General features: G+C 40.7%; 1 protein-coding gene across 9 annotated transcripts in view; it reads right to left on the reverse strand.

Annotated features, from left to right (window-relative positions):
- Positions 1 to 742: 742 nt before the first annotated feature.
- The window catches only part of PPP3CB (protein phosphatase 3 catalytic subunit beta), a 37248-nt gene continuing 13315 nt past the window's right edge, over positions 743 to 24675 (reverse strand). The window contains exons 5-14 of one of the 9 annotated variants that reach the window (XR_015949965.1): positions 23704 to 23849; positions 23146 to 23285; positions 22989 to 23066; positions 22795 to 22889; positions 15959 to 16084; positions 15009 to 15086; positions 10404 to 10666; positions 9267 to 9364; positions 4614 to 4643; positions 1976 to 3541 (exon numbers count right to left, since the gene is read on the reverse strand). Coding sequence is in view for 7 of the 9 variants with exons in the window: in XM_035137689.3 (XP_034993580.1) it covers positions 3363 to 3541; positions 4614 to 4643; positions 9267 to 9364; positions 10404 to 10488; positions 15009 to 15086; positions 15959 to 16084; positions 22795 to 22889; positions 22989 to 23066; positions 23146 to 23285; positions 23704 to 23849 (1055 nt within the window). In the remaining 2 variants the exon portion in view is untranslated. Of the gene's footprint in view, positions 793 to 1975; positions 3542 to 4613; positions 4644 to 8566; positions 9365 to 10403; positions 10667 to 15008; positions 15087 to 15958; positions 16085 to 22794; positions 22890 to 22988; positions 23067 to 23145; positions 23286 to 23703; positions 23850 to 24675 lie in introns of those variants that run through there. The other 8 variants (XM_035137691.3, XM_035137689.3, XM_088669469.1 and 5 more) reach the window with 8 other exon arrangements.

Consider the following 24675-nt stretch of genomic DNA (forward strand, 5'->3'; position numbering starts at 1 on the left):
TAAAGAGGAAGGTCCCTGTATGCCCCAATTTAGGAATCTTATTACAAAACTTTTGACCTTGCCAGCACTCAGGTTTATGCATCCTGATTATATGAAAATTCAGTGGCATGAGGTATTTCATTTAATTTCACTGTTCATTTGTATGCCGCCTCTCTTCTACGTGAGATCCCTCTGCTAGATCAAAAGCCTCACTGACAGGAGCCCTTCTACATAGGGAGGGTGAAGTCTGGAAAAACCCACAGGCTTATACCACAAATAGTAATTCCCAGCAGTTGGAATGAGTTCTAAATTGAGAAGATGCTTGACAAGCATTTCGGAATAATTATGTCTGTGTTCAGGCTGTATAAGGACGTGAAGATGCTAAAAGAATGTGGCAGGGCTGTCCCTTATTAGTTTATATTGCTCTGGCATCCTCGAGACATCAGGGCACAAACATTAAAAGGAACCAATATTTTATGCCAAGAAAACAAAACTGCACTGTGTGCAGTTTTTTTATCTTGCTTCTGGGACAGCTGCTGTGCCTCAAGTAATGCACGTAAATAAGTCATTTGATGGACATCTCAAGGTATAAAATTAATATGGAATAAGTCTGTGGCCAAGTCACTGAGTCAATTCACAACAAATGCAGCTGACTGGAACTGCATTTTCTTGCAGTTAAACATTTCAGATATTTAAGCATTTAATCTCTCCAACCAACCACCCACCTCACAAGTTAAGAGACATTGCTGTTTTGAAATCTCACCTCTAGTGAATGGCATAGCAGATTGGAAAAGGTGGAAGCTTCAGATTAACCTGTGGGGAAAGGGGAAAAGAGAGTCAGTATTGTCCCACATTATGTACACCCACTTCACCCCTCCCCCACCCTTTATCTGTTTAATCAGATTTATTACTTATTCAACACATTTATTGTAGAGCAGCATTGGTGTTAAATAGCATATACTTGCTGCATGTTCTAATTGATGTAGGAGGCGATGACATCCCCCCTTCAATATACAGCGGAACCTCTGTTTTCGAGCCCATCGGAAGCTGAATAGCTTCCAAGGCACGTTTCTCGCGTTTTCTCAGAGGGATTTGCCGACCGCCCATTGAGCCTCGGTTGTTGAACGTTTCGGAAGTCAAGCGGCAACTGAGGTTCCACTGTATTTCATACACATTTATGATCGTATACATGAGGCACTGGAAATGCATAGCTGCCAAGTTATCCCTTTTTTAAAGGGATTTTCCCTTATGCTGAATAGGCTTCCTCGCGAGAAAAGGGAAAACTTGGCAGCTATGGAAATGGGACATTCTTCGCTGCTTTTGTATTGTACCTGCGGGCTTACCTTTATTTATTTAATTTATATACTTTCCCACTAAGGTCCTCGTGGTGGCATACATGGTTCTCCCTCTCCCCATTTAAACCTCACAACCAGCTTGTGACGTAGGTCATGGGAGGTCACCTGTGATAGGGATGGAGAAGGCTGGGAATGCTGGGCATGAATATGGCTGTTATGTTCCAATTTTTATTTTTTTTAAAAAAATCAATAAAAATAAACTTTGGTATTTAACAACACCCCACCCCAAATTACACACATCATTAATAAACAGAGCTGGTAACTCTACGTTGTCCATACATGCAAAACCATCACCGACTTTCAAATGAAAAAGTTCCCTTTGCCATTTTAGTTAGCTGTGCTTGAGATCTAATCACCATATAATAGTCTAATTAAGTACAGCACTGCTCTACACCCAAGTAACTATATGAGGAAGGATTGTAGGAATGAGCACACCAGCTCTGCCCCTGTCACCTTCCTCAAGTTGGAGCAAACTTCTGAAATAGGGAGGCTTCCTTAACTCGGGGACATCAAAGATCCTAAAATGTGCTGGGAACCTCCCCATTCCAGGTATTTGAACCCAGGTGGTCAACTAGAATGGTTGGTTGGTTTTGTTGCGTTCCTCATTACTCAAACAAAAACAGAAGCAAACCAATCCGAGCTGAGGCCCATGCACAAACTTTATTGTGCGCTTCTTATTATAAAATACTGGTACTTCAATGGTTTAAAACATGCATCAAATAGCCAACTTAGGGCCACAAACAAATTCCACTTTGTGGCAAACAAACTGCAGATGAAATCCACTGCCGTTAAGATTCCAACAGCTTCCCACAGAAGAAGAAAGTTAAGTAACAAAATGTCGGGAGAATTTGACTACAGTTCATCATTCATTAGATCAACACATGGTTTGATTTTATTTCAACCGAACAGTCCAGCTATCAAAAACATAACATGCATCTTGATTTTATATCTTCACTAACATCTTAATGTCCAGAGTAATTATGCATTGTATGGCCAAAAGTTCAAAACAAAAACAAAAACAACCAAACAGAATGAAAGGACCACACTTGCAGCCACTCAGCCCAACAATTATTAACTATTTAAGCAACTTTAATACAATAAACTAAAAATACCCATAACAGCTGTGCTGCATAACCTGTAGGATGTTTTCTCCTGTACATCCTAGGTCTATATATTAAATATTTGCAAAATTAAAACATGCATACAGAAAATACAAAGCCAAGCTTTACAGATCTGATATGAATCAAATTTACTTTAAATGTAATGTACAAAGTTCAGTTAGAAGTACCTTAATTTTAACCTTTTTAAAACTGTTAATAGTTCTTTTAACATTCAAGTGTAGGGAAAGTCTCAAAAAGTTGGGCAAAAAAGTTTCTAAATTAAAATATTATGGTTCAAGTAATAAACATTTTTATATAGAAATTTTCTGGTAAGTTTTAACTAAAAATAATATGTTGAATATTATACAGAATTAGCAATAGGAGTATACCCAAGACCAGAAATTTACATAATTGCTAAGATTTTTGGCATTTCTTCCTCACTTATTTAAAACACAGACTTGTCTGCAGCCTCAGATTTATATTTTAAGACCACTGTAAAACTATCATTTAAAGACAGTTCATAAGACCATTAAATAAATACGGATGCATTAGAATGTCCAATTTAAAAACAAAAGAAAACCACCTCACAAACCCACCACCTAGCTCTACAATCCCATTCTGTAAACATAAAAAGTGTTGACAATGATAAAAAAAGTAACATGCTAAGTCTATAGTGATAACAGCAGAAGCTTGTCCCTGGATCTCTCTCCACAAATGAGTTCCAAATATGCACTGTTAATATTCGTGTTGTCACTTTTAGAAGAGTGGCTGTCATCTCCAAAGCACCATGGCTTCTCTTCTGTAAGATCAAGTTGTGCTTTCGCTCCGGGTAAAGCATGCGGACTGTATCTCCCTGGGATGTTTTGACTACTGTCTTATCAAGAAGCAGTCCTCAGCGAATTATTAGGCAAGTAAGCAGATGCGATGGTCACTGTGCATTGTTGTTGCCAGCCCCCTTGTTTACGTTGGCATTTGTTGCATTCACAGAATTAATGCCACCCTGAAGAAGAGCATCTTTCCTTGGCGGCATTCGCTCATTGATCCTATCCAGTCCTTTTGCCTCTTCAAAACTGCAGATTTTATGTTGTGGAGAGAATCCTCGTATTGCTTAACAAAATGCAAATTAGACAGGTCAGTAATGGGAAAAAGCTCTGCGTATTCTTAATAACATCTAAGGAAATAATATCAAAATGTAAAAAAGGGGGGGACACCTACAAAACCAGTAAGTTAGATTAAATGTGATTTTATGTATTTACACTTGTCTTGTAAAAAGTGAGCAGAGTTGTACAGCCTCTCTGACTTTTCTTCTTCACTATATCATACCAATTTCTGCTTAAGCCCACTAGGCATTCCAAGCGTCCCTTATGAGAACACAAAAACCAAAGTTGGCAGCAATGCAAGATATGACTGTGAATACCTAGGCTAAACATGTGAGAATAACCACAACAGCCTTGGAAGCCACCTTAAAATAAGGATGGTACCTAGACTTCAACAGATCACCTCATACATCAGACAGGAGCCCATTTTATTTTGAACACTGATAATGAGACATTTTTTCAGTTTTGAAGAACAATGACATGTGCACACACTGCTATAACAACACCTTTATAAAACTAAATCTTGCACTACCAGATGGGTTATGAGAAAGAAATGAAAAGACACAGACTTCAATCCAGAAAACCATATGGGAAGATATCTGAGCACATTGGAAGAGAGGAGGAGGGCTGCATTATTGTATGGCACTAGAAACTACTTCTGAAACTCCGGGCTATGATGTATTGTTGAGACGTGACATTCAAAATATTGGGGGGGGGGGAGGAAGCTAGCAAATATGAAAAGCTCAATTTGAGTGTTCAAGCCATGCATATACTTAAAAGTGGCCTGCTGGATTGGAGACATTTAAAATCCATTATCACCAGAGGAAGTATGTCAACTAAAAGAGGGGACATAAACATAGCATGCTATTATGCTAACAAAAAACAACACATCCCTATTCCACAGTCAGAAAAAGCAAATCACCCAAAAAGCAAAAGGCAACAGTCATCATCAAGACAAGACAAAATGCTACAGATAACAACAAATGAATCAGTGTATTGATTCATCTCTGGTTGTGCAAGTTGAAAGAGCAGAACAGACTTTTAAATTCCCTCCCAGACCCCAATCCCTACTGAGACCATACCTTTTTCAGCCTCAATTGCCTCTACTGTGGCTGTACAGAAGTGAGTAGATGCATGCAAAATGAATGAGAAAGATGAAGTGTAATATCACATAGCAGAAAAAATATGATTAATATTATACTAGCTGAAGGTTGATTTAAGAAGTCCTTTTTGAAAATAAAAATTTCCGTGCTTTTTTGGCTTTGATACTATCATTTATTTATTTATTTTTAAAGAAACCACATTAGTTCCCAACAACATGGAAAGGGCTGAAAGGGACAGTTTGTAATGTTTCTGGAGGACTTTCTTCATTAGTCCGCAATAACAACATGCAATAAAATATCAAGTATTTTACTCCAGAGCCAAACACAAGAATTTAAGAAAGGAATATTTCTTATCATCATCATAATGAGTAACTGCTGCTTTACATACGATGATATTTTTTAAAAAATGTAACCAGTTCCCATGCAAACTAAGAAGACGAAAGTCTGCATGTTTGTAGGTGAGCTGCAGTTAATAATGGGAATCCCCAGATTTTAAAAATGGATGTGATCCCCCTACTGTTTAAAGTAGCTATGAAAAACTAAAGCTTTGGATATTCTTCTGCACGTTTTCTAATATGCTTATTAACAGACTAACACTATTTCACATGAGAAGGAATGTAAAGACCCTTCACTGATAGCCAAGGTAAGACAAATTGATGATCACATCATCAAGAATTAACTATTTTTCTTTGTAATTTCCTTTGGAGAGATGAAATATTCAAACATCTCTGTGTACTCTCCATGACAACTGAAAAAGCAGTGACCCATGCCATTATCCCAGTAAGATCTTAGAGGACAAATACCTGTTTTCTATAAAGCAATGATCTCTTATTACCATCAAAAAAAGTTCCTCTTCTGCGCTTACCATCAGTAGGATTAAGAAATAGGTGGGAACAAAATTTACAAATGAATATAGAGGAGTGAAAATGGGAGAAATTATGGGCAACAAGGTCTTTCAGATCAATATTGTGTTTACAGAATTACCTACAAACTCACCCACAATGAAACCATTGATAAAGATGATGAAGCCAACCTTTAATTCTCAAGCTTTAGATTGTCAGTTTGTCATTTAAGTGCAGAACCGTATTCTTTGAAATACGATGAAACATTTGTTTTGGCATATATTTTTAGAGGTTACAGTGATAAAAGTTTTGCTTCAAAATGCATTTTATGTGCATTAAAAAACAACAACCCAAACACTGTTTTATTTTTTAATCAGGGCTTTTTTGGGGTAGTGATGGTAGTGGAAACCTCCCAAGATACCGCGGGAACAGAAGAGGGCTAATAAAAACATTGTAGAAACTAATTTCACCTCTTTAAGGAATAACCAAACTCAAGTCCCAAGTGACTCTAATAAAACTTTCCTCTAATACAAAAGCCCACTTCAAATTTCTTAAGGAACACCCTTGAGTTTCAAAAGCAGCTTGCCACGCTCCTTGATCTGGGGATGGGACTGAAAAAGCCCTCCTTGACATACAGAGTCTGAGTTTGGACGCAACAATAGATTACGGTTTATTATTGTAGGAATAAACCTAGGAAGGCAGTGGGCTTCTTTGTTCCTCTCTGCTCCTATAGGATTGGCTGTGAAGAAACACCAAAAGCTTCTGCTTCTGTTTTTGACTAGCTGCAGTTTCATGTTACATTTGAAACTGGATAAACTGCAGTTGGTGTTAACTGTGGTTTACTGAAAGAAGCCAATTTCAAACTGTGGTTTATGAACAGTTCAGGTTAAATGTTATCCCTAAACTGTGGTTAATTGACAACTGAAGCTGAAGATTCCAATCTCCTCCCTGTGGCTGTGCTAAACGTGGCAGAGAAGAGCACAAGGTTGACTAGGCTCCTTCTTGTAATGGTAAAACAGTTTATCATTCTGTGTGAACATAGCAAGAGGGCCACAGCATTAGTTTGTAGGCAAAGCCTGGTTTGTTTACTGGGCACCATTCAAACTTAAGAGACAATATCATATATTTTTTCTGAATTCCATTGCACCACAACCCAGGCCACTGAAAACCAGTGACATAAATGTCACTGTCTTTTAAAAATAATTCTGTCTAGTCAAGGAAGACAGGGAAACATTTGCCTTTTTCTTAAAGTAATTTTTCCTCCTAGGGCAAGCAATACAGTAGCAACAACAGTGCACTTATCAGGGTTCACCTTCAACCATCTTACTACTTACTAAGAGACCAGTCCATCTACAAGTGTGTAAGATGGTTAAATCCTAGACAACAACAGTGCAAAGGGGGGTGATTGTGGGGATGCAAGAACACATACATACCAGCACAATCAGAGATACCATTTTAAGCATGTAATTCCAACCAAACATGATGAAATTACCTAACTTGCATCAGGTCTGGCACAAACTAGTGAGCTGAATTAGCTTCTCTGAAATGCTAATCCCATTTCTGGCAGGGGTTTCCCCCCCCCCTCTAGCAAAAGAGATACCAAAACTCAAATATCTTGATGTAGTATTTCATTTGTACCTCATAGTTCTGAAAGATTACCTGAATTAAAGAATGGAAATGTCAGGCTATTAAGGGCTGGATGCCCACTCCCAACAGCTTCACCCATAAGATGCAGCTGCTCTTACAAAAAAATAAAATAAAATATAGGATAAAAGCAATGGTGCTCAATCAAATCTTTCATCACAAGAAGCCATTTGATTTATATTGCTACTACATTAATTTTAATGTAGACAACACTATGCCATTACTCCTTTGGAAAACAAAATGACTCCTGAATGCCAGTTTTCTATTTGTCCAATTTACTATAACGTTTCATTGTTGTAAGTGATGAAAGATTTGTGTTACAACTTTCCATTAAACATTAGAAACATCTAACTTGCAACAGGAATCATCTGGTTTATCCTATCAACAACAGTAGAAATTGTGTGAGCACCTTACAAATCTACTGTATTCACAACATTTCTGTTAAACTGTTGCCATTTGAGGCTCCTAAAGGAGTAAAGATAAATGTTAAAATTCTAAGTTGTGGTCATGCTGAAATTAAAAATTTTGATTGATGTTATATGTCAGGTCTACTTGTCTTGTTTTAAAACAAACATGAGACAACATTATCAAGTCCGATCAAATGCATATGTTCCAATTCTCTACAGCTTACATACTGCTGAGAAAACGACAATATGCAAGCTGGGTAGTGAATATACACACTGAAAGTAACATTTAGAGGGGGAAATCTGATGATACAAGGAACATACACACCATTTGCTATTACAGACATTCACAGATCACATACATATATAAGGACATATGAAAAGTGAACTTGCAGACATAATATGCTCCAAGAGGATAATGATAGTAAATAAAACAGTTTACATAATTTAAAAAGGTGTTAACTCAAAGAAAAATTACTTTAGACTGACACAGTACCAGAAAAGTTTCACAAATTTACATTAAAATGTTGAATTTTGATTACATTAGGTGGCAAAAAAAATTTTTTGACAGACAAGAGAAAACATGTGCTGTAAAACTGAACTCAGATATTACAGAAATATCAACACAGAAAACTAAAATGTTTTCTGTTAATAAAGCTCAGGAATGTTATGACGCCCACTTTCTTTCTTGACATCCATTACAAAAAAAAGAACTATATAGTCAGAAGAAATTAAAAAAAAGGAATCTCACAATATTCTTCTGGCAACAACTAATCCATCAGCTTTTATAAAGTATTAAATGAGCCAGATTACAAGTGTATTTTCTTTTTATTTTCATGCAAAAAATATAAGCACATTTAAACTCCCTTGGAGTCTGACTTATTTACAAGGTTTTCATTTAGCCCCTTTGGATTTTATAACAGCTATTGGCTATTTTTCAGTTACATTAGCCATTGGAATGCATCGTGTGCAGCACTAAATGAAGCCAACCTCAAAAATAAGGTGCTACAAAGTTGCTTGTACATCAAGAGACAGACAAGTGTTTGAGATAGTGATTTAATTTTTTTTACACACTTATACAGACATACAGTGATACCTAGAGAAAGACAGACAGATCTAAAAAAAGCAGCTACATCTACAGAGGAAGGAAATAGCAACTTACAAGGACAATTCAGGGAGGTCAAGTAGTATTACACAGAACATGTGACAAACAACAGGAAGGAACAAACTTTGGCATCAATCACCAGGGTACAAAACAAAGCACATTTTCCATCCGTGGAATGCAAAATTGAGCTTGGAAACTTGTAGCTATCAATACTAAAAGGCAACTGGCATTTACTAAACAGATTTACGTCTGTAATAAAACTGTAGGAATAAAGGATAAGGCCATATTCGATATCTGATGGAATAACGATGGCTCTTTAATTTTCTGACCTACCCTGCCAATCTTTTTCCAGCTCATAAATAATCTTGCTATCTGAAATGCTCTATCAAGGAACGCTCAAAGACAGACAAAGATTAGCAAAGCGTGACTAATACTGTTTGCTTTTTGTTTAATACCCTGGTTAAATACTGATTTTACATTGCCTGATTAATACATAAAGTTATGCTTTATCATCAGCCGCTAAGACAAGAACTGAAAAGCATAAGGAATTCCCTGCATGCACTGTGTGTGGTGTTAGCGAAAGAGTGAGATGTGCCCCATTCCATCTGAGGCACAGCAAGTTGCATAACATCATTACCACTTTGCAAGGTCTGGCGTCCTCCAGCCAATACTCCACTAGGTAACATTCCAGTGGGAGTCAAACCCTTGAGTGTCAGTACACTTTCACTCTCTTCCCTGAATTTAGGAGACAAAAAAGGGGAGAGGGGGAAAACTGTTTTACCCAAAGAGGTCTTCATACCCAATATGCTTCAGACTTGCATGCAGGTTCTTGCTCCTCTTATCCCCCAAATCCACTATCTCCTATCTAACATTGAAAACCAGGAAATGTAATACCTCAAGTGAAAATAGCAGGGAGGGTGTGATTTAGAATAGTGAGAGGAAAGTGAAGGCTGGGGAACACAATCTCAGGAAAGGTCTGCCAGCCCTGCTCCCTGGTGTTTAGGAAGGAAAGGAAGGAATTTCCTCCTCCCATTATACGTACAGTCGTACCTTGGATCCTGAACACCTTGTTACTCGGACGTTTTGGCTCCTGAATGCCGCAAACCCGGAAGTGAGTGTTCCGGTTTGCAAATGTTCATTGGAACCCAAATGTCCGGCGGGGCTTCCGCGGCTTCCAATTGGCTGCAGGACCTTCCTGCAGCCAATCAGAAGCCGCACTTTGGTTTCTGAACGTTTTGGAAGTCGAATGGACTTCCGGAACGGATTCCGTTTGACTTCCAAGGTATGACTGTACATCTTTGGCATCTTCTTGCCTTTCAAAAATATATGTCAGGAGCTACTCTGAGCTTGGATATGGCAGGATTATTATTTTTAAGCGAAACAAAATACCAGATCCCTTTGTTCTCGTCTCTTACTCCTGCTGCCTTTAAATTCTGCTTCTTGACATCATTTCCCTTTCCTCCTTTGCACCTGTCCTTCAGAGCCCATTTCTTTGGCACAGTTTTTCCTGCCATTATTTTTTACCCTTTGAACCTGCCATCACCTTTGCTCTGCTCTCATTATTCAACCCTATGAGAAAGGGTTAGGCTAGCTCCACATTCTGAAAAACAAGCATTGGTGCTAAATAAATGTTTAGTAGAAGTACAGTATTAGCAATAGATAACTCATCTATTTAAAAAGTTACAGTCACACTTAATTGCAAGAGCAGGTAGGGAGCTGCTAATACGTAGTATTTCCATATAAACAGATCAGGCAAGTTGAGAATAGTAATTACCTGAGAACAGAGAAGACTCTTGCCATCTTGCCAATTGCGCGGATTTTGTTTCTGATTATTTCTTTTCGTGCTGCAGCTGTACCTACTTCCAATGGAAGAAGAAAGTCTCAAGCTAATGGAGCACACAACAAAAATTGCATACAATGTGACCATCAATAAAACTGTGATAACATATGGTTCTCCTTCAGCCTGGAACTTAAGGTGATTGAATAAAGATGCCTCATCACAGACAAATCTCTTCAGTCCACAGATCACCAAACATCCTGAAAAGATTAAACAGTTCTAAACACTAAGTGACAAATATCAAGACTATTAATTGCTGCCAATTGTTTACTGATCACATTTCATTCTTAGGCTTTTGACTGCTAGAAAATTCAAGGAGTAAACAAGAGTATGGAACGTAGACCATAGCTGGCATTCTGAATGTGCTCCAAATCAACAATGTTCTAGAACACTGAACAGCATGTCTATTCATCCATCTATCTCCCTCACTCACTATATTTTATTCATGTAAATAAGTTCACGACTTTCTGTTGTGGGAAGTGATTCATTTATTCAATTAAGCTAGCTAACATCCCCTCTCATAGCATGTATACTTCATTCCAACATAAGTGCTGTTTCACTTGTAAGGTTCTTCCAGGCATATACCGTATTTTTTCCGTGTATTGGACGCCCCCATGTATAGGACGACCCCTATTTCTGGGGACTCCAAATTTAGAAAATCGGGGGAGATTGCTTTTTTAAGGGAAAATGGTTGACAAACACTGCCAGCCGAATGCGTCCAACAAGCTGCCTATCAGCTGTTCTCTCGCAGCAGAATCACATACACACTTTGCTTTCTTTGGTGGGGGAGAGTTGTTGAGCTGCTCTGCTTTGCTGGAGGCTAGGGAACAGGCAGGATACAATCACGTGGAGCTGGGCAACACTGCTCGTGAGGAGCAGGCCGCCGCTCCTTGCCACACATGCAGTAAACGGACCCCCCGCTCCCCCCAGGAAGCTGATAGCAGAAACCACCTATCAGCTTCCTGATCGCCACCAGCACCTGCCAATCACGTGCCTGCTTGCTGTGACAAGGGCAGCTGTCTATTGGCTGCCGCAGCAGCAATCAGGAGGGCTAATGGCAGCAATTGGGAAGCTGCAACACAAATGGTTGTGTGCTGCATTCCAGTGGGTGAGCGATTTTTGGCATCCCCCCCCCCAAACAATCAAGCGGTCAATTCTGAAAATTGAAAGCCCGCTGGAACGAAGTGCAAGCCCGAGATTATATGCAGCAATTGGCCGCTTGATTGTGTGTGTGTGTGGGGGGGGGAATGTTGAAAATTGCTCACCTGCTGAAAAGAAGCACAAGCCTGAGATTGTAAGCGATGCGAGCGGTTGTGTGCTGCATTCTGGCGGGTGAGAGATTTTCGGCACACCCCCCCCAATCAAGCGGCCAATTGCCGCTTACAATCTCAGGCTCGTGCCAAAAAACTTTTCACCCATCACCCCCCAGCACTACCCGTGTACAAGATGATTCTAAATTTTGAACCTCAGTTTTGGGTCAAAAAAGCTTGTCTTATACACGGAAAAATACACGGAAAAATTTGTTGGGAAAATTAGATTAGACTCTCATACACACACGAACATGATTTTCCTACAGGGATGTGGTCTACAGCGACTGTAGGACAGGGGTGGGGGACCTTTCAGCTCAAGGGCCACATTCCCTTCTGGGCAGCCTGCCAGGGGGTGGGCAGGGTCAGAGGCAAACAACGACAAAAATCCCGCCAACAACACAAGAAAGCAGAAAGGTGGGTGGGGATGGAGACTAGAATGGAAGTTGTCTCCTCAACCAATGAACTGTAAGGCTGTACTTAATACAGTGTGCAACCGGGAGACATATAAGGGACAAAAGGCAGTTTCCAATATAGCTTTCAGAAGGAAGACTAGATAATTACTGGGACATTTCTTCTTTATTTAAGATGCACACTTAGTAGGCAATCTAACATGCCACTACCAGCATACTGATTGCATAATTTACATTTTTATCGTAATTGTGTTTAATATCTGTCCCCAAAGCCTGGTCAATAAAGGTTATGGTTGGGTTATATTTGGTGCACCCAAGGATTTGGGCAAGCAACATGGAATGTTTAATTTTTACTTTTAAACAGTAGAGCCATCCCCACTATGCGATATCACAGCTTTAAAAAGCCCCCCCAAAGGTTTTCCATGCAACTGGGAGGCTGGGAGAGGACCATTAAAGAAACACAAGTCGAAAGCTCCCTCACGTGTGTAGAGCAAGTTGTACAGTTCTTTGGATCTGCGGCAATAACTGCAGCAATATTTAGAAACAGGCTCTTTCAAAGCTATTAAAATATACCGTATTTTCTGGCGTGTAAGACAACCCCCAACTTTTCCAGTTAAAATATAGAGTTTGGGATATACTCGCCGTATAAGACTACCCCTCTTCCTACGATTGTCCGTGGGCTGAACATGCCTGCGCTGCCCATATCCAAAATGTCCACAGCGCCAGAAATTGCTTCTGTGGCTGCGTATAAGACGACCCCCGACTTTTGAGATTTCCTGGGTTAAAAAGTAGTCTTATATGCAGGAAAATACAGTACTTCTGCTCATTATGAAAGTTCTGGGAGGAATTCCACATAGCGCCAAGCAGATTGCTCTATCAGTGCAAACACTTATGCTTATGCTCCCATGTGCCTTTCTGGAGGTTCTCCTGACCTCCACCATGCAAATGGGGGTGTTTTTGTTTTTTTAACAGGGGGCTTGTGGGGAGGTGATGGTGCAGGAAAAGCCTTGTTGTGCTAGCAAAAGTCTTTGTGCGAATTTCTGCTTGTAGGCCTGGTTAGTTCTTCCCTTTGTGGAAGAAGCTACCCTAGCAATATAAATTATTCTAACTTACTATTATATACAGTGGTACCTCGACTTACGAAGACGATCTGTTCCATGGCCGTCTTTGTAAGTTGAGGTTTTCGGAAGTCGAAGCGTTCGGTTGTCGAGGTATGACTGTACATCAACTTGAAACTAGCACAATAGTTTCTCATACAAATATTTCTCATACAAATATTTCAAATATTACAAATATTTCTCATACAAATATTAGCTAGAAGAGAACAAAATTACTGCACAAACAGCAACTGAAACATTACAGAGATCACATTTCATGCACCATTTGTAATGTAGAATGCTTACACTAAAATCATAAACAAGGCAGACAACTGAAAACTTTCCTACACATGCAGGATCAGAAAAAGAGATATTAAAAGTAGGGAAAATATGAAAGCTACTACAAAAGGGGAATGGAAAAGAGGAGAAACCCTTCATGCACAGAAAGACTGGCAATAAAACAAATACTACACATTTATATAAGGAAAATATATAAATGTGTTCTCTACTTTGATAACTTTGGTAAGTCATATTTCAAAACAATATTACTCCGTCTTGTCTGTACCTTTTTTATTGCCATATATGATTCGTTCTTCAGATGGAGAGTCCAGAAAAAAAGAAAGTGAACGATGGAGAAAAAGGTGAGTGAGGAAAACTAAAAGGAAGAGCTTTTACATTGGCAGTGATAATAAAGAATGGAAGTTGAAAAGAAAAATGAGGAGGAAAAATGGAAAACTGCTACTCTCATAGAATACTGCATACTGCTGAGTGCCTTTTTTAAATATATTGGTAGCATTTGTAACGTCTGTTCAGTATTCAGTGAGTTTGTTGACATGATGATATAAAGTGTAGGAAGTACATAAATTTCAAGTAACACAAATATACAAACAAACACTGTTAAATATATAGTATAAAAAGCACCCCAAAGTAAAAGTTGTAGCTACTGAACCGTATATCGGCCAAATTCACTTAAGAGTTCTATAAACAAAACAGGCTTCACAGGTTTCCTTGCAATGAGTAATAATAACTTACATGTATCAGGAAGCAGAAATTTCCCTTGCTATCAATCCCTTATCTTTCTCCCCACAGTGTTTGGGGCTGAACTTGTGCAGCAAGGAGTCTTTTCTACGTGCACAGGCTCCACTTATGATTTAGCCCCCAAGTCAGGGTTCCAGACTGCGCTGGGGAGCCTCCTCAAGTTCCCTACTGAAGAGGTTTAGCCCTCAATATGTTGGGGATGTGTAGGAAGTGTTGGGGCCAAATAGTTCATCCCTATGATACTTAAGAACTATCTATTTTATGTATTATTGGTTTTCTTTTTCTTTTTTGCTGGTCTATGACCGTAGTAAAGATATTATTATTATAGTTCATCCCTACTCTGCTCCTTGCATGATGCCAATTGTGTGTGTGTGTGTTTGTTTGTTTGTTTGATTGTGTGTGTGTGCGCGTGCGTCGCAGGGGACAGGGGGAGACAATGAAGAAGCAGGTCTTGTGTCTTTTTATTGTATGCAATGGAATATTTTACATTAAGAATTTTAATATAGAAAATATAAGCACACCAAGTTTTCAATTCTTAATATACCAGAATCATTTGAAGACTCCCCTTTAAAAATCTAATAGCATTCCTCAAAAGTGAAACCCTTATAAGTTCACAAATTATGCACAGAATAAAATATTTCAGGAATTCACACTACAGAACCGTAAGTCATAAAAGTAGCCCCTTACCGTCAAATTGATCTTCACCCTCAGTCATCAGTTCATCATCAGAACAAATACTCAGAACGTTCACCAGCATTTCTGTCACTAAATTTAAAAAAATTCCAACATATCATAATACTTATTATAAGCTGAATAGTTTAAAATGATACAATACTACTAAAATGCAAAATACATTGGAGGGAGAGAGAACAAAATTATATGAAAAGCTAAATAGGTCAACTTCAAGTCCTTCACTGTAAGTCAATTTAATAAAAAAAACAGCAGTGCTGGATCAGAAATAAAGTAAGAACAATCACTGCCATTAGAGAGCTCACAAACAGGGCATGAAGGCATCAGCCCTTGCTCCTAGCAGGGGTTGCGTTCCAGGTGATTGTGTGAAATCACATGCAATTTAAAGCACCCTGTTCTGCCTCATTCCACCCTACTCCACCCCATCCTGCCATGCCATTCTAATGACACTTTTTATTACATTTCCGAGTTACTTCTGGGTTTGGTGCTGTGCGTGATTGCATGCATATCAGTTGCGCCTAAAACGGGGAGTGCTTGTACAGTATATTGATGGCTGCTGACTCTTACCAGTCAGTTATAAATTTTGGGAAATGTCTGTTTTACATACATACATAAAAATCTGCAGCCCAACAATTTAAAGCACAACTATAGTACCCTGTGTAACGTACTATGCTGAACCCACCTAACAGTCAAACAGCAGGGCTCAACAAGCATCACATTTAGCTACCTGCCTGGAACAGGCATTGTAATTTAGCTACCTGCCTGAAACAAAACCCAAAATGATTATCAAACAATGGGCAAAAATACAGTTTGTAGGTGGTGTCTGAATTGGTGGCTATCAATTGAAAGCATGCGTTTAAATCTACTTGCATAAATGTAACACTAGGTAAGCGGAAAATGTTTGAGCAACAACCTGTTTTTATGCCTTGTTTCATGATATGATGTACCTTTTTCTCCAACAAATGGCAAAGACCATGTGAAGACATCCATAAAATTTGGCAACCAATAAGGATGTGGGGAACAGTTGAACTGCCGAATATTCATAACATTATTTTCATATTTCAATACAGCAGCTGTAAAAAAGTTTCAGTGATTAGCTGAAATTATATATCAAGCAATCAATAATAACTGCAAACCTTTCTGCTAGCACATTACCGTGTTTCTCATATTATAAGTCATGTCTTATATTAATTTTTTTCCTGAAAAAAACACAGCATGGCTTATTTTCAAGGGATGTCTTAATTAAAAAATAAGTACCGGTACCGGTATCTGTACAGACCACAGACCTGCTCCCACCGGGTCTTCGCGCGCGGCAGGCAGAGGCTGCAGCCGGGTCCTGGGGCTGCGTGCATGGCAGGCAGAGGCTGCAGCCGGGTCCTGGGGCTGCACGCGCGGAAGGCAGAAGCTGCAGCCAGGTCCTGGGGCTGCGCGCGCGGAAGGCAGAAGCTGCAGCCAGGTCCTGGGGCTGCGCGCGCGGCAGGCAGAAGCTGCAGCCGGGTCCTGGGGCTGCGCGCGCGGCAGGCAGAGGCTGCAGCCGGGTCCTGGGGCTGCGCGCGCGGCAGGCAGAGGCTGCAGCCGGGTCCTGGGGCTGCGCGCGCGGCAGGCAGAGGCTGCAGCCGGGTCCTGGGGCTGCGCGCGCGGCAGGCAGAGGCTGCAGCCGGGTCCTGGGGCTGCGCGCGCGGCAGGCAGAGGCTGCAGCCGGGTCCTGGGGCTGCGCGCGCGGCAGGCAGAGGCTGCAGCCGGGTCCTGGGGCTGCGCGCGCGGCAGGCAGAGGCTGCAGCCGGGTCCTGGGGCTGCGCGCGCGGCAGGCAGAGGCTGCAGCCGGGTCCTGGGGCTGCGCGCGCGGCAGGCAGAGGCTGCAGCCGGGTCCTGGGGCTGCGCGCGCGGCAGGCAGAGGCTGCAGCCGGGTCCTGGGGCTGCGCGCGCGGCAGGCAGAGGCTGCAGCCGGGTCCTGGGGCTGCGCGCGCTGCGCTTTGAGGCTGCAGCCGGGTCCTGGGGCTGCGCGCGCTGCGCTTTGAGGCTGCAGCCGGGTCCTGGGGCTGCGCGCGCTGCGCGCTGAGGCTGCAGCCGGGTCCCGGGTGTCCGCGCGCAAAGGCTACAGCCGGGTTCTGGGGCTGCACGCGCTGAGGCTGCAGCCAGGTCTCGGGGGTTAACGCGGCAGCAGCAACCCTTCTTTGCCACAGACCTTCTTCCACCACCCGGTACGGCTTATTTTCGAGGTATGCCTTATATTTTTCCACCTCAGGAAAATCCTGCAATGCCTTATTTTGTAGGGATGCCTTAAAATATGAGAAACACGGTAATTCCAACACCTTATCAACCTGAGGGTTGTTTGACATTTTTTAAACAGCCAACAGTTGTGTGAATTGTAGATTCTATGAGGCTATTCATATCTGAGTTTAAGCAGGCACAAGCCCCTTAGTTTGTGAGCCTGGCTAGCAGGCAAACAGAAACCATGAATCGGTTTGTTTGAACAAAATAATAAACCATTGTCACAAACAAGGACTAGGAGCTACTAATTTCAGAGCACAAGAGGAGAGAAGCACCAGGCTCATGCCTTTTCTATTCTTGTAACACTATACAGTTAGCATTTGGCATTATGCTTAAACAGCCCCTGTAACTATTCCGCCACAACCATAGTGGGCACACAGTGGAACTTGCAGGATGTAATCCAATATGGCCTCTAACAAGCAGCAGCAACACAAGCTAGTGTCATCTTGGACATAGCAGGAATTTCCAAAGATAGATGAGTGCTCTCCCTGAAAGTTGCAGATCCTGGAAGGAAAGCCAGTTAAAGCTTTAGATGAGTCAAATTCTCATTCTGCACAAGATGATCAGACTTGAGGTTTTACCACCACTGTATCAGGGTATACTGAGAGACCTTTGTGCTTCTTTCTCATCCAGAACAACTGTGGCCTTGCCAACTGGTCTTAGCTAAAGTAAAGGTGCAAAAGATAAGGAAGCTGAGTAATGGCATCTACAATAGCTCAGATTCACTAACATAGATGGTCTCTTCCTGAGTAATGAAACATTCCTTCTGACCTGAAGTAGTAGGTACGTTGGAATGACTAGCTGCAATTATCCCTTAGGACTTTCACAAAATACTGCTGCTGCTGCTTCTACTAGGTACTAACATATCGTGTCTACATGACATGTGTCTATTTATCTGACTCAAATATAATTCAGGAATGCAAATTGTACTATCTTGGTCACATTCAGATGAGATTAATGAAATGCACCCTATGGGACACGGTCTCTTAAATGTGTTTGGAGACTTTAGGTGGTGCAAAATATGGTGGTTTTTCAGAGCATATTAATTCTGATAGTTAATTTTGTCCTGGCTGAAAGAATTCAAGTGCTGATTGTTACATATAACAAGCTATTAGAAGGATTGCCTTCTTCCACATAAGCCTGTCTACCTACTGTGATTCTCATCTGAGGACTCGCTCTGCATCTCTTTATCATCAGAGGTTTCCGTTTCAGCACCTAGGTTGTGGGAATTGTTACTTTGGGAGGCCAATCTCTAAACACTTTCCAACATTCTGTAGATATATCTTGTTTTGCTGAGGTTTTGATTCCCACCCCCCACACTCCTGCTGCACATATATTTTAGTACAGTATTAAGTTCGGTCTTTTATTATTATTTAAGAAATTTACATACTGCCCTATACCCACAGGTCTCAGGGCGGTTCACAGAATAAAACAGAATACATAATCAAAATATAAACAAGAACAAGTCTTTCACTAGATGTGTGGAGATTTGTACCAGAGAAAGAGCACTTTAAAACCAAGCCACCTCCCTAGAGGAAGAGTATTAATGCAGAAGTCTGAAGTGATGGCACAGGAGGGAACATTCCCCTCCATCCAACAGGGAAGGGATCACACCACTAGTGAACAGATGTATAAGCAGGTGCCAAGTACCCTGATATCTGTGAACTTCTGCTCCCCTTAGGAAGACAGAAAATAGAAAGCTCTTGTTCCCCACTCCCAGTATATAACCTGGTTGTCTTGGGTGCTAGTAGATGTGGGGATGTCTCTCCTGTAAACTCCTGACACTGCTTGGAAAGTGTTTCCCAGACAGCCACGCACATACATGATGCTGTGCGACATTGCTCTAAGAAGAATTAAACCTGCTGCCTATTCTCTCTCTTAATACTGAGGCTCCATCCTTGTCTTTCCATTGTCTCAGCCAAACTCTCATGTGAGCATTCTCTAAAGCCAGGCTTTAGAGTGCCCCAGGCTTTTCTTCAGTGCCTCAGACACTTGCTCTCCATTTCAATCTATATGAAATGCAGCATCTTCATCAGTTTTGAATCCTTTTGAGAATTATTTCAAAAATATACAGCACTGTTTTCATATTAGCTATTTCCTTGCTTTTGAAACCCTCATATTATTCCTATTTCTTCCCACTAATGCTTACTTGGATTCATTCCAGGGGAACCTTCTTTTCACCCCATCATTTTGGGGGGGGGTATTTATTGCCTTATTTTCCACTTTCCTCCTTTTAAAAAGTTTTTCAGTGGAGTATTTACACTCTTTTAGAGCTGGTTCAACATCTCACCATCATCTCAGGAATACACAGGGTAAGTGCTGGGCCAGAAGTTTATCCCCACTCATAGAGGCACTGGCTCACACAATTGCTGCCTCCAGTGCAAGCTTGATCTCACTTCAAACAGTGTTAGTCCCACTTTCCGAAGGCACTAGAGAGTGAATACAGAGTTGCTTACCTGTAACCTGTTCTTATAAGTCAGTTTTCTGTGAAGTCACACATATACAGTAGTGACATTTTAGAAAGGTGTTGGAGATTAGGAACACTGGCCCCTCATCCCACATATTATAGAATTCTATGCATTGGGTGAGGTTCGTGAAGCCGGTTGTTTCCAGAGGGCTAGTCACACTCTGCTTTCCTATTTGGGATCTCTATTCTACATTATAGGATGGGGTAAAAGCAAGTGTCTGCTTGTAAGTGAAGCACAATGAGTCTACTTTTAACTGAGGGCTGTCTTTCAGTGCGCTGCTGGTGGTGCAAAGGAGATGGTTAGAGATTTACCTGAAGTATTTTTTGTAGGAGTTATTTCTTCCTGTGCTGTCTTGTTTTCAATGTGGATGCGCTTCAGGTGATTTAGACTTGAAATGCATATCCTGTGTAACTACCTGCATCTTGATAACACATGTACACTCTGTAGTACTGCAATGGGGGCTTGTATCTGTGATACACAATTTCCATTAAAGAGACTTGTTGTAAGCTACTATTAAGCAGCTTGCGCCCTCACCTGAAATCTGGAGAACACAACACAATTTGTGGTAACCCCCACCATAAGCTGCAATATAGGGATAATAGTGAATTATATTACAAGTTATTGTCAACCTGCTGCCCTCCATCACTGTCTGTCTGTCTGTCTCTGTGTGTCCTACGCTGTAACAGAGGAAAACAACTCTGGTTTTGTCCGACCTGCAATGTGAGCATACTGTCCTCATTCTCCCCACCCGTTCTCATCTGTTGGAACTGAGTTGGAGAGTGTAGGTAACAGATCTGTGCCACACTCATTATCAGTTACATGAGGGCTATGAGTTTGATTGCCACCCCCTGAGTCCTGACTAGAAGGAAGAAGTAACCTTAATAACCACTGAAGGATTAAATATTGCAATCAGTTTTGAAATGCTCAGGAGCTGAGGATTTATAATTTTGTTTATTTATTGAATTTATATACTGCCCTATACCGGAGGTCTCAGGGTGGTTCACAGTACAAAATCAGAATATAAAACCCCAAAATATACAATCAAAATCAAAACAACCCAATAACCCCCCACTTCAGAATCTAAACGCTGAAGACAATGCATTGGTAGTTCAATATCTAGTTCTAATTCTTAGAAGGGGAAGATTTGGAACCAGAAGGCTTTACTGGTATTAAGGGTTGCTGTCCGTGGGACACTCTGGATCAGCAGGTGACAAGGAGCCAGATATAGGCGACTCAGGTCAGATATTGAAGAAACAGCAGGAAAGGGGGCCAGAACACAATGAAGTGTGGGAGGCAGAAGCCTACAGAGAAGTTCCGCCTAGGAATACAGGAGGACTGGTATGATGAAGTATGTCTTGAAGGGCTTCTTTCACATAGTGACTTGGGAGGTAAGGTAAAGTTAAAGGGACTCCTGACCATTAGGTCCAGTCGTGACAGACTTTGGGGTTGCGACGCTCATCTCGCATTATTGGCAAAGGGAGCCGGTGTACAGCTTCCAGGTCATGTGGCCAGCATGACGAAGCCGCTTCTGGTGAACCAGAGCAGCACACAGAAACACCGTTTACCTTCCTGCCGGAGCGGTACCTGTTTATCTACTTGCACTTTGACGTGCTTTCAAACTAGGTTGGCAGGAGCTGGGACCGAGCAACGGGAGCTCACCCCGTCGCAGGGATTCGAACCGCCGACCTTCTGATCAGCAAGCCCTAGACTCTGTGGTTTAACCCACAGTGGCACTGAGCATTTAATTTGTAAATTCTTTCACTGGGTTTCTGAAAGTACTTGTAGATTTCCATGACCAGGCTCTCACTCAACCATGTAAGGCAGGAACCATGAATGCCTGATTTTGGAATGTAGATGCTGCACTTATGGCATTTGAAAAACAAAGCTCTCTCTCCATGGTGCAAAATCTTGATTAAAGAGAAACAACTGAATATTGGAGAGATATCTAACAAACTTATGGCAAACATTTAAGCAGCTCTATAGAGAGAGGACCCTTTCTGCTGTGGCCATGTGTGTGTGAGAAATTACCCTGAGTGGATATGTAATGAAACATAAGTGCATCTGCACTTCAGTTCTTCTAATCTTCCAGAAGTTTCCAGATGGTTCTGCATATGGGAATGTGCCTCTGCAGACCGTGCGGGGCACTGCATAAAACAGGAATAGGCAAACTTGGCCCTCCTGGTCCTTTTAGTTAGGGATGATGGGAGTTGTAGTTCCAAAACATCTGGAGGGCCAAGTTTGCCTATGCCTGGCATAGAATCTATGAAGCAGAACCAGACCATAGCATTTTAAAGAACTTCCTGGATTCTTTTCTACAAGTTACTGTGAACATTTGTGTTCAATTGTGTACATATTGTACAATTCATTCATTCCCTCAGCTACTCAAACGTTCTACTTGTGAAACCATAACCAGCATATCATAGGGGGGGGGGGTGAGTGGACATGGACATTTTCTGCTGTTGCCCTCCTTTTTTGTGGAATACCCTTCACTCTGCTATAGACTAAGAAGCAGCAACCACCAGTTGCTTCAGGTGTCTTGTAAGGACGTATCTTTTTATCTAGGCTTTCCTGACCTGTAAGACTGGACCATGATTAATGTGCATGAATCCCCTGAATTTCTGTATCACTTGCTTTTATGCTTTTATATTGTGTTACAGCAGTACCTTCGTTTACGAACTTAATCCGTTCCATAAGTCCGTTCGTAAACCAAGGCGTGCTTTCCCACAGCAGTGGGGGACTCAATTTACAAATGGAACACACTCAACAGGAAGCGAAACATATTCTTATTCGAAGGCAAAGTTTACAAACCAAAACACCTACTTCTGGGTTTGCAGTGTTCTTAATCCAAGTTGTTCATAAACTAAGCTGTTCTTAAACCAAGCTAGCACTGTATTTCTTTTATCTTGTATTTGTTTAAATGTCTAATGTTTTTTGTAAATAGCATACACAAGAGATTTTAAAAAAATAATAAGCAGTTTAGAAATGTTTTAAACAAAGACAGATTGTTCCAGACATATTTACCTTTCTTAGCAATATGCTCTTACCTTTATTATTGTAGACATCCAAGTAATTAGGTGCAGAAAAAATTGTTATTAATGATGGGAACCCTGTCGTTTGACTTTTCCTGTACATTCTATAACTGTAAAATAAGACCAGTTGACTTTGTGTCACAAAGGAAGTGGTGAATCTGAATATTTGAGTACTGAATATTTTTATCATGGGAGGGCAAGATACTTACCCTGCATCTTGTGCTTCATGAGCTCTGATAATAGACAACAAATTATTACTCTGCAAAAATTCGCAAACTGCAGGATAGCTGTAAAATGAAACAACTATGAGTATAAAGTAATGCTTTCATGCAATCATTTATCAATTTGATCACTTTTATTTTTTACCTATAAAAATAGGAACATCCTCTGACTGTATTGTGACTGAAATGCTCCTGTGATTTTTCATTTCCAAAGTCTTCAGAGGGATCTGACCACAACAAGTCACACATTGGTCCAAATGCTGGGGGCTCTTTGAATCTATCTAGCTGTTTAAATGAAAAACACCACAGTGATCTTCATTTTCAGTATGTCCATTTTATTTTATTATTTTCACTCTCTTGTTAAGCTGTATAGATCACAAACATCCAATCATACCAAAGAAATAAAAGGATATTCATTACTTTATGTTTTTTTCATCTATCACTTACCTTCTCAGACTGAAAAACTCCATAAATCAGGGAATTAGGCTGCAATCCTATGTACACTTACCAGGAACTAAGTCGCAGTGGGGACTAAGCCTCAATGCGGCTTATTTCTTAGCAGGCACGTATAGGGTTGCAGTTAATTTTCATTTGATGTCTAACAAAGGACAAGAAAAGAATTAGCTTTACATTTCAGAGTGGCACTTCAAGACCATTACAAAAGACCCCAACATCCCCATGCCTTTAGCACAGTAACACTCACCCTCCTAATGTCATCTATTGTATTTATTTCTGGAGAGAGTCCACCATGGACACAAAGAAACTGCTGGTTTAGAAGTGCAGCAAGAGGAAGGCAATCAAAAGCTTCCATACAAGCATCATAGACTCTTTCAGAATATTTTATTTTACCTATAAAGGTGGGGGTGGGGAGAGAGAGACATAGTCTATGACATACATTTGTTTATGATGGCATAAAAATAAGTTATCAAGATGGTTCCTTGAAAAATTGATGAGTGGGTATCATAATTTAAACAAAAAATAAAATAAAAGGGAGAACCCTCTGGCAAAGCACATTTAACTAGATGAATATAAGCTGACATGTGTCTTAACAATATGATATGCTAGAATGTGAAAGGATACTGCTCATGTAATACCAGCTTTGCAAATGAGTACACTAAAAATCACCTTTCCATTAAAAATAATTAGTAGCCCAGTTGGCCATACAAAATTCCAATCAGCCTGCCATCTTAAATTCCAATGCTGGAATACTCTGATCATGGTCAGGTGTATCCCTCAAGAACTGCAGGCAGGAAGTTGTCCTGACTCAGTTAAAAAGTGGATATATGGTCCACATGTACCTGATCTGCTGGAAGCCCCAATCTGTATGTAGGCTCTGCAGCCGCCTTCTTATACTAAAGCATCTTTTCTATAAGGTTAGCTAACTGACCTGTGATATATGGATCTAGCTTCATTTCTTGGTAAATGTATTTACATGTTGTCTTCATTTTTTTTAATTGATTGGCTGGTTGTTATCTTAAGCTCAAAGGGTTTGTTGCTGTTTGGCACAGTCGTAAGAGCTGTAGGAGAGCCATCAATTTGTAGATAGGGGTAAGTCACTTAATGAAATCCATGTGAGTCTAATAGCAAGGAAGGCTGCCATCCTATCCTGGCAGCCACTTGGGCTGAAAGGACAAAGATTTATTACAGAAATAACCATACTGATATGTCCTATTCT

Source organism: Zootoca vivipara, chromosome 5 (genome assembly GCF_965207765.1).
Source record: "Zootoca vivipara chromosome 5, rZooViv2.hap1.1, whole genome shotgun sequence".
Taxonomy (NCBI): Eukaryota; Metazoa; Chordata; class Lepidosauria; order Squamata; family Lacertidae; genus Zootoca; species Zootoca vivipara.